At 42.9% G+C, this 16584-nt stretch overlaps 1 protein-coding gene across 1 annotated transcript in view; it reads left to right on the forward strand.

The window, feature by feature from the left end:
- LOC117545172 (adhesion G protein-coupled receptor A1-like) overlaps nt 1-16584 on the forward strand; it is a 43067-nt gene that overhangs the window by 21939 nt on the left and 4544 nt on the right. The window contains 1 exon segment of the mRNA XM_034214862.1: nt 16150-16301. Coding sequence (XP_034070753.1) covers nt 16150-16301 — 152 coding nt within the window.

Here is a 16584-nt window from a genome sequence, read left to right on the forward strand (position 1 = left end):
AATCAAAAACGTGAAACCAAAGCCGTTTTCCTGTTTATGTTGTCTGAATCAAAAAACGGATAACAAGAAGACCTAATAAAAAAACGGTCTGATTTAGGTTTTTGATAACGACTTCATTCAATTTTCCGTTTTGTATTGAAGAATGAAGTAAAGCAGTCCGGTGGACCGGAAGTTAAAGAATATATTTCAAAATAAAAGACACGAGGATATGCTGTAAAAGTTAAATCCTGGAACCCAGAAGTCTGACGAGGATAAGTTTATCTCTGCATTCACATGCAGATATGCGTTTATAGAGATCAATATAAGTATGCAAGCACTGTGCATAACTTTATTTAGCTGACTTCCGGTTTCCGGTCTGTCCAGCTTCCCGCTGTGTGACAACCATAGACTGGTGACAGCGTCATGTTTGTTGCATACCTGCAAGATAAGATAAGAACTATCGCCCTACTTTCACCAGCACCCAGCAGCAAGCGGGAGAACGATATATCATACAGTCGACCCCTAAAACAGTTCACACAATAAATGGAACAGTTGTTAATTTGTCCAACTAGTCTACATTATGAATTTGATGTTTGTCTAAACTGCTAATTTTATTTTTTTTTTTTTTTTATTTAACCTTTATTTAACCAGATAAAAGCATTGAGATAGAATCTCATTTGCAATGCTGACCTGGCCAAGAAGGCAGCAACGTTACACATAACACATAACACAAACATATAAAATACAGAGAACATAACTAAGAAAACAAAAGACAAAAAAGCAGTCACTACATTGTGCACATTAGGACAGTGAGAAGCTGACAGCTGAGTTAGAACAGAAAGACATGCAGGCCATAATCACTCGACGCTCAAAAGAGGAATGTGTGTGTAAGGCTTACATGAACTGAATTGAAACACTGTCCATTAGTTGATTAATAAACAAGACATTCAAGTCAAAGTTGTAGGCATTTTCATTTGTAGCACGCTGTAAATATGGACTATGAATGAACACATGCAATGTGGAAACACACAAATAGATTTATTCTCAATACTCATAACAGTATCAGACACAATTACTTTACTGAGAGTGAAGATGACATGAACATATAGTTACTGTATGGTAGTGAAGACAAAATACAGTATATTGCATTTACCTCTTCCTCTAACTCTCTCTCCAAAAGTGGCCTCCATTGTTGTGCACAACAAAGTGTTCAAGCTCAGGTTTCTAAGTGATCTAATTGGTTACATGGCTTTGAACATGTGCATTCTGGGGGCAGGGGCTTGATAATTTAGTGTGGTATTTCAGTGGCAGTGTTTTGCAAACAACACACAGGCTGTCGGTTTGAATAACGTGTCCAATGTAAATAAGAGTGTGTAGTTATTTGGTCAATCCAGTGTCCAGCTTGTCGCTGTGTGACAACGTCATGTTTGTTGCGATACCTACAAGATTTACCTGTGACAAATGTCAGCGATGTAAACAGAAATGTCGACCTGCTTTCACCTGCACCCAGCAGCAAGCGGGAGAAATGTTTCAAGTTGTACTCGTGAAGTTACGTCTACAATTAGGAGGGTGAGTAATTAAGCTTTTATTTCTGTAACGTTAAACTTATTGTTTTTCTTCAACAAGTTTGACTACATTGAAAGACAGAGGAGGGACAGTATGTGCATTCTTAATGAACATACTTTGTATTTTAGTGTCAGGGTGTTATGCTACAGGTCCATGAGGACAGGCCCCACAGAGGTCAGGATGAAGTGTTACTGTCTTAGTTACCGTCTGGTTCAACATGTTCCTGGGGATTCGGCTCATTTCAGACAGGTTAGACACAGCCAATAGTGAAACATACACTTTAATATAACTATCACAAGGTAGCTACTCCCCAGAAATGGACTGACTGGTCTGTGTGTGCTGCACAGAGGTCACAGCTGTGTTTTGTTCCTGTTCTGTTGTTAAAGAGTCATTTTTCTTCGTTTATAGTATACAAGTAAATCAATTCATATCAGTATGTATAAGAAGTTGTAAGTATAGAACAGAACAAAGTCATATAGGAACAAAGATATGACTTATGTTTTACTCCTTAAAATAGCAAAATGTTATCAAACCAAAATGTTACCATAAAAGAAATAATACAAAGCAAACTGAATACGTATTTATTTAGTTTCTCTTCTCACAGGTGGGGCTGAAAGACTCGACCCCCATTGAGCTGGAGCATCATGGCTGCAGGTGTGACGTGTGTTACTCTCCTGCTCCAGTCACATGACTCCCAGTGGGTCCCCAGTACTCAGCTCTACAGAGCAGCAGTGGTACAAACCAAGAACTATGGCAAGTCTGAGAATAATGTCATTGTAATTCAAATGCTAAAACTACACACTCATCATGTCTCATCAATTCTATATCTTGCTTCCACAGTGTGTAAAACCAGGCCCGGTAGAGAACATGGCTGGGATGTCCACAAATCCAAAGCAGAGAACAATGTCAGAGAGAGTAAAGTGAGAGATTAGTAGTTATGTGAAAGTAAGCTATGCACACAGAATAGTGTATGTGTTGATGTCTCTGAGAGCTGAGAGCTGCTGGATCTGTCTGCCCTCAAAGTGCCAGGGATCTACAAGGACTTCACTGCTGCTTCTGCACCATAGGTATCCCTGTGAGGTGCCACTAGTGGACTCTGCTCTCGGTAAAGTTCAAGCTGGCAGTCCCTTGTCATATGAACATCACCATGACAGCTAGAAGTCACACTGCTGCCCACCACCATGCTCCACCACGGCCAGATCTACCACTGTCTGGCTACAGACTACAACCATCTGCATGCGTTTTTTGTTGTTGTGAACATCAACAGCTGCCCTTAAGGGGATAGTTCTGGTCTTTTGAAGTGGAGTAGTGTGTGGTATATATCCATAATCAGTGTATCACCTACAGTAGACCAGTGGAGAAACATATAGGAGCATAGCCATGTACTGCTGAGGATGTGGGCAGAAGCAACATTTATTTTATTCACCCAAAAAAGCTATATCAGTTTAAGTGTACGTTATTAAATGCTAAATATAACGATTTTTTTTCAGGTGGGCCTTCATTTTTGGGTGGATTGCTGCTGGATTAGGTTTTGCTGCTGTGCTGGTACTCCTGTCTCTCCTACTATCTGGGGTCATGCCGACCGCTGTCTTCTGGAGGTTATACACTGACTGGATAAGAACCTCAGCGCCATTTCAAACAATCCAAACTATCATCTTAAAGTCTCTTGAGGTCGAGAGTTATGTGCACAACAATGGAGGCCAATATCGGAGAGAGAGTTAGAGGAAGAGGTAAATGCAATATACTGTATTTTGTCTTCAGTACCATACAGTAACTATATGTTCATGTCATCTTCACTCTCAGTAAAGTCATTGTGTCTGATACTGTTATGAGTATTGAGAATAAACCTATTTGTGTGTTTCCACATTGCATGTGTTCATTCATAGTCCATATTTACAGCATGCTGCAAATGCCTACAACTTTGACTTGAATGTCTTGTTTGTTAATCAACTAATGGACAGTGTTTCAATTCAGTTCATGTAAGCCTTACACACACATTCCTCTTTTGAGCGTCTAGTGATTATGGCCTGCATGTCTTTCTGTTCTGACTCAGCTGTCAGCTTCTTAGCAGTTTAGACAAACATCAAATTCATAATGTAGAGACTAGTTGGACAAAATAATACTTAACAACTGTTCCATTACTGTGTGAACTGTTTTAGGGGTCGACTGTATGATATATTGTTCTCCCACTTGCTGCTGGGTGCAGGTGAAAGTAGGGTGACAGTTCTGTTCACATCGCTGACATTTGTCACAGGTAAATCTTGCAGGTATGCAACAAACATGACGTTGTTCAATGGTTGTCACACAGCGACAAGCTGGACACTGGATTTGCCGACACAGTACAAACCGGAAGTCAGCTAAATCAAGTTATGCACAGAGCTTGCATACTTGAATTAATCTCTATAAACGCATATCTGCATGTGAATGCAGAAATAAACGTATCCTCGTCAGCATGGGTGCCGGAACAGGGGGGCCAAGGGTCGTCAGACTTCTGGGTATTTTACAGCATTGTCATTATATCCTCCTGTCTTTTATTTTTGAAATATGTTCTTTAACTTCCAGTCTGCTTTTCTTCATTCTTCAATACAAAACGGAAAATTGAATGAAGTTGTTATCAAAACCAAAATCAGACCGTTTTTTTTTTATTAGGTCTTCTTGTTATCCGTTTTTTGACATAAACAACATAAACAGGAAAACGGCTTTGGTTTCCCGTTTTTTCGTTTTAAATAAAAAACGAAAAAACGGAAAAAGGCTGGTATTTCCGTTTTTTGGCTTTTGTTTAAAACGAAAAATCAAACTGACAAAAAGTACACGGACCGTAGGGTCCGTGACGTCACCCATAGGATTCTGCAGAGTTGCCGAGAAGCCCTTAGTAGGCGGAGTCGGCCACTAACGGCTTGACAGTGACGTCAGAGTTCAACTCCCGCCTTCTCCAGCCTGCTCCAAATAAGGGCAAAGAGGCGGAGCCGAGGCGGGACCTGCTGCCACCGAGCTGGAAGTTCCAGAGCTAGCTGAAGCTACCAAGCTAAGCTAACATGCTCCCCATCTGCACGCTGCCGTCGCATTTTACGTTTATAAGGTAAGCGGACATGAAACTATTCAGCAAAACTATAAATAATAATCTAATTATTGAGTTTTAACATAATACTTCAGAATCTTAAAACCCCTTAACGTTTGTATGCAATTGTGCTAAATTCAACTCTGGAATCAAGCAAATATTAATATGTTTGCATGACATTAGTTATTTATATTTTGATATCACTTAACTATACGTTTAATACATTTAAGTCAAGCTAAGGTACATGTGATGGTAGCTAGTTAGTGCTCTTACCTGTGAGGCCTCCTCCAAACAGCATAATAACCAGACTCCTGTGACAAAATGGCATCCAATGTAATACAAAAAGTCAATCAAAGAACTAGATTCCTATTCCGGATCTCCTCTCTGGTAAACAAAAACACCCTGAAAACTCTGGCAGGAGCACTCATTCAAGGGTACTATGACTATGCTTGCACGTCATGGTACCATAGCACCTCCAAGGCGCTAAAAATAAAACTTCAAACATCGCAAAATAAACTGGTCAGACTACTGCTTGACCTTTCATCTAGAACCCACCTCACCTCTGCCCACTTTGACAACCTAGGATGGCTTAGAGTAGACGACAGAGTACAGCTACTTGCAATGGGCCTGGTCTACAAGATCCACTACACCTCTATGGTACCCATGTACATGTCAAAATTCTTCCCAAAGGTCAAGGAATACCATGATCATAACACCAGAGGGAGCTCCACAAATCATGTGAAACCCAGATTTGGCACAAAAAAGGGGGAATACACGTTTCGCAATTATGCCACAATCAAGGTGGAACGCTCTTCCCACAACTGTAAAGGAAAGTAAAACTATACTTACCTTCAAAATCTCTCTTAAAGAGCACCTTCGGGGGAGAGCATTGCAAAACTGGCCCCGGTAATGGTACAAATCTCAACCTGTCGTTCAATGGACAGCTTCCCCCCCCCCCCATCTATGTATATACTCGCATTTTAGACTCTGTTACTAACTGTATATCTGTAGACTTGGTATGTCTTAAATGTCCGGTTAGGATGTATTAGAACGAAATCTAAAATGAAAATTGTAAATAAGCAATCTGTATGTAAAAAACCACCTGTATGTAAATTGTAAATAAGCCATCTGTATGTCAAATATGTCTTATATGTCTTAAATGACATGATGAATTGGAAATGGGGGACCCTGATGTAAACAAGACGAAAGTCTTTCTCTGGTCTGCATCCCCTTAACAATTGTATGTTTTGAGCTGTACTGTACTGTACCCAATATACAAGCTGTTAATAAACTTTTCAATCAATCAATCAATCAATCAATCAATCACTGTATCATTAAAACTATGTACCAGTTATAGATCCTTGACTTTAGACAAACAATTCAAAAGACAAAATGTATTTAAAGACCAATCTTTATTTGAATGTGCCTCTTAACCTGAGATATTAGTTATACAGTAATAGTATTGACAATCTAAAAAAACTGAGCAACTCAACAGTCAACTTTATGTTTCTTATTGTCTAAAGCATTTATTATTTTCATTTTTCCCCTCTCATATTCAGTGTGGACGGATTGAGACAGCGTGGTGTCCAGAGAGCTGCAGAGACTTCAGGGAGAAACCTCCGTGTGATGGACGTTAGGGCTGTGCAATTTAGTCGATTCTGCGATATATATATCGATATTTTGTTTCCCGAGAAAGTGTCGATATTTCAAGCCGCAGGTATCGATACATTAAGTCCCATTCAAATCCCCCGTCTTCCGCCTGGCACTCTGCTCGCTGCCCATTCCCCCCCCGTTCGCTTTGCATGAAGAGCGATTACGTCAGCCAGCCGAGCAGCTAGTGTCGCTGTAGAGCATTTCTAGATACACAGACGCCGGTGTCTTCTTCTCGCAGTGAGTGCGAAGCGGTTCAGGAGAATGGCGGCAAACATTAACCCAGCACCTTCGTGCTTAAAAGCATATGTGTGGGAGCACTTCGGCTTTAAAAAGAAGGAAAACGACAATTTAGATAAAACTATGGCGGTTTGCAAGCTGTGTTACACAAACGTGAAATACTCTGGAAATACCACTAACCTACGAACCCACCTACAACGTCACCACCCCGACAAGGTAATGCTAACTCAAGAAGCTGCGGCCGCGGCGTGACCCAAAACAAACCGTGCTGGTAAGCTAAAAATGCTGTAAAAGAATCTGTTCAGAACAGGCCACCTGCTGCACCTTTTAATTCTCCATTGTCCATTGTGATACTGCACTTTATGTACTTACGTTTCAAAGGCTTGTAAGCTACAGTTTGCACTGTTTCAATAAATGAAACTAATTTTCTCACCACATCTTTTGATTCATTTTGTCCAGCATTTGCAAGCTGTAGACTCTGTCTTGTCAGAGCCATATATTGTATAATTGATGCTTTCAGTTTTCAGTTGAATTAATTCAATCCAAGTCAATGGAACACTCACAAGATGTCACCAAAATCACACTGTCCCTTTAAAATATTTCAGACAATTATGTAAGTGTATCGAATTATATCGAATCGTATCGTTGGCTGAATATCGTGATATATATCGTATTGTGAGCTGAATATCGTATATCGTATCGTATCGTGAGATTAGTGTATCGCTACAGCCCTAATGGACGTCCTGTCTGTTGGTTTGGAGAGGACTGAGGGTCTTTCCTCTGCGAGGAGGACCAGGGCTGATGAAGGAGCCCATGCTGGGCAAAGCTGATACCAACTGCACAGGCCTAGTCTGTCACTTTATTTGACTAAATGTGTTTACTTATAGATTTAATAGGTTTACACCTTCTGTCCATATGTGCTTTTTATTTAAAACATTTGATTAACTTTTGTTTCACATTTCAATAAATTGTATTTGTATTTGCACTCCTTTTGTCCATTATTCTTACTGAAAATGTTAGATTACACATTCACATCTGACTGAAGATTGGCCCCATGTATTTGTGACATTGCAAAACAAGGTACATGTTGTGAAGCTCATAAAGTGAGGCAAATAGAAATAATCAGCTGATGGAGTGTAGATGTGGAAATAGCTGCATTCGATCAGCTGACTGTGTTTTTACAATAAAAGTAGTTTCTTAGTGAATGTCCTGTACTGGTCTTAAAATCTCATAACATCAGCTTTTAATGTTCCTCTTGGATGTTCTTCTTGACCCTCAGAGAAGGAGAAAATGTCGTGTCTTTCAGGCATGTCCTTTCCTAACAACAATTACAGGAAACATAAAACATATTATTGCAGAACAAGTGTGTTATTTATGAAAGCTGTGTGTTTAGGGGCTGTAGATATAATTATTTTTGTAATTATAATGTTTCAACAGTGAGCTACAAAGACAATCAGATTATGAATGAACAGTATGAAGTTCATCAACACTGTTATTATCAAAATAATATTTAACTGTTATCAAAACGTAGTGCAACTGTAGAAGCTTGCTCTGTTGTCTCACTGAAAGAATAACTTTTACCAAGAAGCTAACAGCGGCAGTCACTTGACAGAGCCGTCACTCAATGTGACCACGCCCTAATTTATGCACAAACTTTAAGACCTAATATAAATAAAAGGGTCGCGTTAGAAAACAATTCACTCACAGATCCATAATCATGAAGGTGGAATCTAACTATATCGATAATAAAAATGTATGGCGCCTGTAGAGGAAACTTCTGTGTAGCTATGCAGTGGGAGTCACCGACTCAGGAAGGAGACACGGGAAGAGCAGTAGCTTTGATGTCAAACACATGATGGTTTATTTGGAGTTAACGGCCGGAGGATTCACATCACAAGTCCAAGAGTCAGAGGTTCTGACTTCACGGTAGAGTTGCCACGTCAATTCTGGAGAGCCTCTCTCTTGCCAGCCCATCTAACTGGTTTCGCAGAGAGTAAACAACATATTTGAGGAGATAGCCTAAACAGTGTGGGAACACAGAGCTACTTGCCTCGGACACTTATGACCTCGAAGATTTTACCTTGGAGTCCACAAATACAGAGAAGGAAGTGTCCCAGTGTACCCACAACACAGACCATCTGTATCCCAGTATTGACCGGTCACAGAATGGGAACAATAACATTATTGGCTAAGCCGCCTGTGGCCCTTAAGAAGGTAAACAGAGACATCGAGGTTTGTCCTGTATGTTACTAATTGGCGTCTTATGATAATTATTTCCACAACAACGCCAGGGGTAGAAACATGTTTTTTTCTGCTGTAAAGTTGGGCATTTTAACATGGGGGTCTATGGAAATTGCTCCTTTCTGCAGCCATCGCCTATCGGCCAATATATGAACTACAGTGTGTGGCACTTCCGTATTGGCTTCCCGGCTCTACCCCACAGTTTGCCGCTTGGTTGTAACTTGCATATATATTTATTGCACTTGATGCACACACACGCATGGCGTAATTTCCACTGGGGACAGGGGGGACATGTCCCCCGCACTTTTTGAAATCCCGTTTGTGTCCCCACTTTACAAATATGTTTATTATAATTTTTTAAACGCAAGCCGTCATCGCCACGGAGGAGCACACAGCCTTTGTGAGTGTGAGAGAGAGAGGAGAGAGAGAGAGAGAGAGAGAGAGAGAGGAGAGAGAGAGAGAGAGGAGAGAGAGAGAGAAGGAGAGAGAGAGAGAGAGAGAGAGGAGAGAGCGAGAGAGAGAGAAAGAGAGAGAGAGAGAGAGCGCTATCTCTCATCTCTCTCTCTAGCCGTCTCGCTCGATATCTCAGATCTACTCTCCTCTAGCTCTCTCGCGCTCGCTATCTATCCGTCTCTCTCGCTAGCGCTCTCTCTCTCTCTCTCTCTCTCTGTCTCTCCTCTCCTCTCTCTCTCTCCTCCTGCTCTCTCTCTCCTCCGCTCTCGTCTCTCTCTCTCCGCTCTCTCTTTTCTCTGCTATGCTATCTAATCTCTCTCTCTATCTCATATATCTCCCCTATGTCATCTCCACCTTTCTCTATTCCCTATAGATAAAGTAATAAATAATTCCAATGTGTCTTCGACAGTAAAAAAACAGTTTAAAGGGGAGTGATTAGTAAAATATGCATAGAGAAAAGATAAGAATGCTAATAGGTAACATAAGATAAGAATAAACAAGTTTAAATGATTTGTTATTGGTTGAGATCATATTCTAAAGATGTTTGGATTATTGAAAATACAGCTCCCTTTCATCTGAGTGTTGAGAGCTGTATCCATAAATTCATGTTGTGCTCAAAGTGCACCAGATTGATGCATTTCACTTCAACATTTAAAAAGAAATCTTCCATGCATGCCCCCGGACCCCCCTAGAGGCGGTGAGGTCCACCCCCAAATAAAGCAGGTTAAATTAATTAAATTGCAAACATTTTCTTTTTGTAAACACTGCAAACGGGTCCCACAGACACAAACAGCACACAAAGGTTAAAGGTCAGCATATAATACTGTTAAAATGTGCTAAATATATACACTGGAAAAAACAAAAAAAAGAGGAGTAAAAGTAGCCCTCGACTTGTTTTATTTTTTGAAAGTAGCCCTCACCCTAAAAAAGGTTGGTGACCCCTGCCGTAGAGGATGCTATTGCAGTAGTTGAGTCGTGAAGTGATGAATGCATGAATCAGGGTTTCAGCAGCAGAGGAGGAGAGTGATGGGCGGAGACGGGCAATGTTTTTGAGGTGGAAAAAGGCGGTCCTGGTGATGTGATTGATGTGGTGATTGAATTTGAGCTGACTGTCGACTCCGAGGTTGCAGATGTGAGGGGGGGGGGATAGAGTGTTGCTGTCAATGGTGAAGTTGAAATTCTGGATGTCTTTGATACGGGATGGGGGGCCGATGATGATGTCTGATTTGGCACTGTTCAGTTGGAGATAGTTTGTTTGCATCCATGCTTTTATTTCAAACAGGAGAGACGTGATGTATGAAATACATGTTTATTACCGGACACGTGGTATAGAAAATTATGATTGACAGATTACAACAATGAATCAACTGATGTTTGGAGATTAAGCCCCGGTTTGTAGGATAATCATTCGGGAGGGGAAAACCGCTCCGATGAACCCCCCGGGGTCTAGACACTGGTGGTGGTGATAAGTGGTTCGGTCTGGTCTGGAGGAAGAAGGATTAGCTTGGCCCTGAATTAGGAGACAGGAGGCGAAGGGGTGGAGGCGGGTTGTGCGTTGACACCTGAAATGACAACTGACAGAGAGGGAAGAGCAGATTTAAAGGGTTTAGCAGGTGCGATGATTGGCTAGCTGGGGAGTACCGCCCCTGATTACTTAATGGGAGAGGAGCTTTCAGTGACGTGTAACACCAGGGGTATGGTCTTCCTTCTTGAACTTGCGCTAAGCTTCATTTCAAACAGGAGAGACGTGATGTATGAAATACATGTTTATTACCGGACACGTGGTATAGAAAATTATGATTGACAGATTACAACAATGAATCAACTGATGTTTGGAGATTAGGCCCCGGTTTGTAGGATAATCATTCGGGAGGGGAAAACCGCTCCGATGAACCCCCAAAGAGAAGAGAAGTGAGAAGTGCTGAGATGTGAAGCATTTCTTACCTTGCTGGCTGATTGAGGAGATCTGTGGATGAAATGAGATAACATAGGGACATGATGAGAATGTCGGAATAACTGTAGGGTTAATGTGAACGCCAACCATGCTTAGCGCCTGCATGTTGGATTAGACGATGCTGACCCACTGGCCGCAACCTGCACGCGCAGGGTTAAACATGACGCTGACCCACCGGCCGCAACCTGCACGTGCAGGGTTAAACATGACGCTGACCCGCTGGCCGCAACCTGTACGCACAGGGTTAAACAAAAGCTGACTCATAGGCCGCAACCTGTACACACAGGGTTAAACAAAAGCTGACCCATAGGCCGCAACCTGTACACACAGGGTTAAACAAAAGCTGACCCATAGGCCGCAACCTGTACGCACAGGGTTAAACAAAAGCTGACCCATAGGCCGCAACCTGTACACACAGGGTTAAACAAAAGCTGACGCATAGGCCGCAACCTGTACACGCAGGGTTAAACAAAAGCTGACCCATAGGCCGCAACCTGTCCACACAGGGTTAAACAAAAGCTGACCCATAGGCCGCAACCTGTACGCACAGGGTTAAACAAAAGCTGACCCATAGGCCGCAACCTGCACACGCAGGGTTAAACAAAAGCTGACCCATAGGCCGCAACCTGTACGCACAGGGTTAAACAAAAGCTGACCCATAGGCCGCAACCTGTACACACAGGGTTAAACAAAAGCTGACCCATAGGCCGCAACCTGTACACACGAGGTTAAACTAAATGCTGACCCATAGGCCGCAACCTGTACACACAGGGTTAAATATGACGCTGACCTACTGGCCCTGCACGTGCAGGGTTTAAACATAATGCGGACCCACTGGCCGCAACCTGCGCGGCAGGATTCAATACAATGCGAACCCGAAGGTCACGACGATATGAAGTGTTTAAACATGAACACGGTGACACGTAAATGTGCTGACTTGCTAAGACCACCGCCAGTTGTATGTATAAATACCGTTTAGTGTTTGGACCTTGGATAGCCTGCACGCACGGATGTCCGGGCGAATGTGGGATATGAAGGCGGAGGAGGACCACCGTCCGAGTTTGCCGATGTCCGGGTGAAGAGGGAGATGTAGACGATATAATGCCCGAGAGCTGTTAGCTTGAGTACGGTGATGCATGAATATCGTAACCTGGCTTACCACGAGCCAAGTGAGCATGAACCCGAGAATATGAATGAAGTGCAGGATGCACGCAGAAAAGACGTACACTTAGTTAAATACTGAGACATGACCCATGATATAGTATATCTTAATTAGCGTTAAGTGTGCCGGGATGAGTCATAGATGCTGATGAGCTGATTGAGTGATTAAGACTGTCTTCTATCATCTGGAGTGAGGATGATGGAGGGACGCTAGTGTTAGATCCAGCAAGTGTGATAATAAATGTGCAGCAATAGTGGAAATCTGAGTGTGCCGCTATGCGAATGATCTCATGCAGATATCCCCCCCAAAACGGAGGATGTGCAGTGCACGTCCTTAAGTCGGGGAAAACACGGTCGTCGTGAGGCCGGCGGATGCCACGTCCAGGAAACGGGAGATGATGCGTGCCGAAGAATCCGCATGCAAAGTACGGTTGTCCGGTGAGGAAGAGCAACTGTCGTTGAAGACTATTATGTGGATGCACGCAGTTGGTTAGAGGAACGTTAATACCATGAGCTTGATGTGATGGCTAGGAACTCCGGTGTGAGACTGGGCCTGTAGTTCCTCATGATTAGGAACGCTGTGCTCCTGGAGGAGTCTCTTCTTGTTTCTTCTTCTCTCTTCTTGTTTCTTCTTCTCTTTTCCCAGTTGAGCGGAGTTGTAGTTTAGTAATGTTGTATTTGAACGCTAGATGCGTGAAGGCAACGCATTAGGAGATCTCCCTGAGCAGTGGGTGATTTGAACTGGGGAGAGACGCTATTAATATTATTACCCGAATAGCCGGTGCACGCATAGTTTCTCCTACTTGACTTAAGGCTGAACTTGTAACTAATAAATACTCAGTTACCTCTAATCATTAACCCAGCTTGTATAATGTAGTTACTCTGTGTGTTGCTGCTAGCATACATAACATCTGACGTGGAAACGTTACTCGTGAATGGAGCTACAGAGCTACTAGAAAGACAGTGGAACCCGGTGCATTCCTCCGTCTGGATGTGGAGCACTTTTGCTAAATGTTTAGACAAAGTGCTCGTGTTACGCCCTTACATGATAAACTCTTATTGCACTTTGGCAACGAGCATTCTCCACATCGAAGCGGGTGAAGTTTAACCACGCCTCGGAGCGCGTTCTCTCCGCCACCTCCGCAGTGTCCTCCGCTGCATGTAGCAGCTGTGTGTGTAAACTGCCCCGCCCCCTCGCGATGGGGGAGATCTCATCTGATCGAAAATACATCGTAGGCGCATTTGTTTGTCCTTTGCATATTAGAACGCGTTGTGACACTCCGTTGGTGCACCAAGAAACGGAATATTCTTAGTGGAGAAGAAAAAGAGAAAAAACTATCATTTAGTCAATAATCATTAAATTAATATTGGGAGTGAATTCATAATTTATTTAGTATCTGGTCATAAACAGGATAATGTGCAGCGACTTGTTCATTGAGGAAAAGAAGCCCTACGAAACGCCATTCATTTCAGGAAACGCTGTGTTGAAGCTTGAACCTGCGTTTAGTTACTGAGCATTGTAATGAGTAATTACCCAACTGCATTAGTAATGCAAGTAATACGTTACTGAAACTCCATACTGTAGCACGTTACCCCCAACACTGCCTGAAGCTCAACTTAACCCTGACTAGAGGTAGCAATGCATAGTGTTGAACTTCCTGTCGGCTCCCAGACCGTAGTCGAGGGAAACGGGGGGGGGGTGACTATCTGTCGTCTCCCAGGGCAGAAGCACACACTTCTGGTTCAATAACCCATTTTATCGGAAAGACTGGAGAGAGGCGAGCTCTTCTTGGGAGGTCGTTGCATTATTTAGCTCTCCTGTTTCGCAAGATAGATTTCGCAAGATCACAGACCTTCCTTTTTTCTGCTGCCTCGTTTATTTCTAGAAAACATGTATCCCGCTCGCTCATACCATGCCCACGCACACATGCACATGCCACACCCCTCTCTTAAGGGGTAGCGATCTCACTCTGCATGACTCAAATGTCGTAACAATATACGAAACATCTCGTGAATTTCTTGCAACTGCCTTTGCCAACGTTACCCTGACGCCTGTTGAAGTGAGCGCAGGTGGAAATAGCTTCAATGGGATAGCTTAAGCCCTGCCTGCCTGCCTGCAGGAGGGGTTGTAGTTGAAGCCAGAATGGGTAAAACTCTGCATGTGATGAGGACCCGTTCCGCGTGAAGCCGGAAGCGCCGCATTAGGCGGCCCTGATGCCAGTGATGCCTTCTCAAGAGACTGAAGCGTACGTCAGTTGTTTGCGTGAAGTAGCCATTCCCATTAGGCCGGAGGAACTTCCATGGAGCCCGATTTCCTTGTCTTTTCCTCCCGCGTCCGGGCTTGCGGGACGGCCGGCTGACCCGCTACCCGACTGGGGAACGCCGCCTGTAGCTTAATCCGCGATACTGCGGAGCTGATGAATAAATGCCTGGAGCTGGAAAGAAGCCCTCGCTGGGACAAAGCCCTGCTGCTGCTTGGCTTAACCATGAACACCGTGACGCGTACACTTGTGCGTTGACACCTGAAATGACAACTGACAGAGAGGGAAGAGCAGATTTAAAGGGTTTAGCAGGTGCAATGATTGCTAGCTGGGGAGTACCGCCCCTGATTACTTAATGGGAGAGGAGCTTGCAGTGACGTGTAACACCAGGGGTATGGTCTTCCTTCTTGAACTTGCGCTAAGCTTCATTTCTGAGAGACAGTTGGTGAGAGTGGAGTGTGTTGTGTGGGTGATGGTTTTTGTTGAGATATAAAGTTGGATGTCATCGGCGTAGCAGTGAAAATGAAGGTTGTGGCGACAAATTATTTTGCCAAGGGGGAGCATGTAGAGGATGAAGAGGAGGGGGCCAAGCACCGAACCCTGGGGGACGCCTTGGGACAGAAGAGCAGTGGAGGAGGTGCAGTTGTTGATGTTGATAAACTGATGTCTGTTGGTGAGGTAGGATTTCAGCCAATATGTATGCATATTCCTTATGTATATGTGTAAATAGCACAAATGTGTTTGGCATCGCAGTTTAAGTTGCATGTCACCCTTTATTAATGTATTCCCTAGGCAGCACTATACTTTTATCAATTGGATTAGAATGATAGGATAATATGATGAAGTTTGTATTATTATTTGTATTAATCACTTTCAAACAGGAGCCATGCTTAGCTCTGTGGGGTTGCACTGAGGCACACTGGTGCTTTGTTGACATGCTGATGTTATGTTAACTAACTATAATGCAATTGAGTAAATTAGCTCAGTAAATAGATGACAGCGGCTACAGCATGTCCAGTCAGAGCACAGGCTATGTTTATTCCTCATTCCAAGTGTCATCAGATATGTTAAGCTTGGTTTAGTATTAAGACTTTAGCAGGGGGAGACAGTGACAGGCACTTAACCTAAATGAACAAACACAAGTAGTAATATAACAATGCCAATTAATGTAATATTATCAGTAAGATATTTCCTTCTATGACGATTTAAATTGCTTGCTGTGAAAAAGGCCTGTTGCTGGCCTTTCTGAACAATAATGTTAGCTGAACAAAACAGCTCGTTAGCATGCTAACAGTTAAACAGCTAATCAGAACCCAGAGTCTTGCTGGGCAAGTAGGAAGATGCCTAAAGACGTGGGAGGTAATATTTTCAAGGTCTGCTGTTCTTAATCTAATGACTGCACTTCCTTCTTAAATGTTGATGACTGTTTATCATCTGCCATAAGAAGTAACAAAGGCAAAAGGAACACAAAAAAAAGACAAACGTTCACTGGCTGCTTCATCTGTGTGCACAGTCACCATGGGTGTTATTTTGGAGAATGATCTCATATTGCTTTTAATATTCTTTGTCAATTTGATCTGTCTTAGGTTGGCATTGTACTCCACTATGCTTCTTTGTCCACCATGCTGTGGCTGACATTTACTGCTAGGAACATCTGTAAAGATGTGTCCAAAGACCCGCTCCGGGCCCACAAAAGGACCAGGTCAGCCCAGACTCGCACCAAACCAACTATCCTGAGGTAAGCTGTAAGCTAGTACGCACTGGTTTATGAGCACAACATCCTTCCTTTCAAACCCTTATGATAGTGTGATGTGAGGCAGCTTTAAGATGTTAAACTCTGTTGCAAGGATTATAGCAGTGATGCACAGGTCATTGGATCCAAAATGTGTTGCAGATTTCTATAAGACAATTCAGTGTGTTAAGCCAACCAGCCCTCATGCAACTATTGAGTGTCATGCAGACGTGCAGAAGTTAACATTGATACTTGGCTACTAGGTGCTGTCCATACATATCAATGGAAA

This window comes from Gymnodraco acuticeps, unplaced genomic scaffold (genome assembly GCF_902827175.1).
Source record: "Gymnodraco acuticeps unplaced genomic scaffold, fGymAcu1.1, whole genome shotgun sequence".
Taxonomy (NCBI): Eukaryota; Metazoa; Chordata; class Actinopteri; order Perciformes; family Bathydraconidae; genus Gymnodraco; species Gymnodraco acuticeps.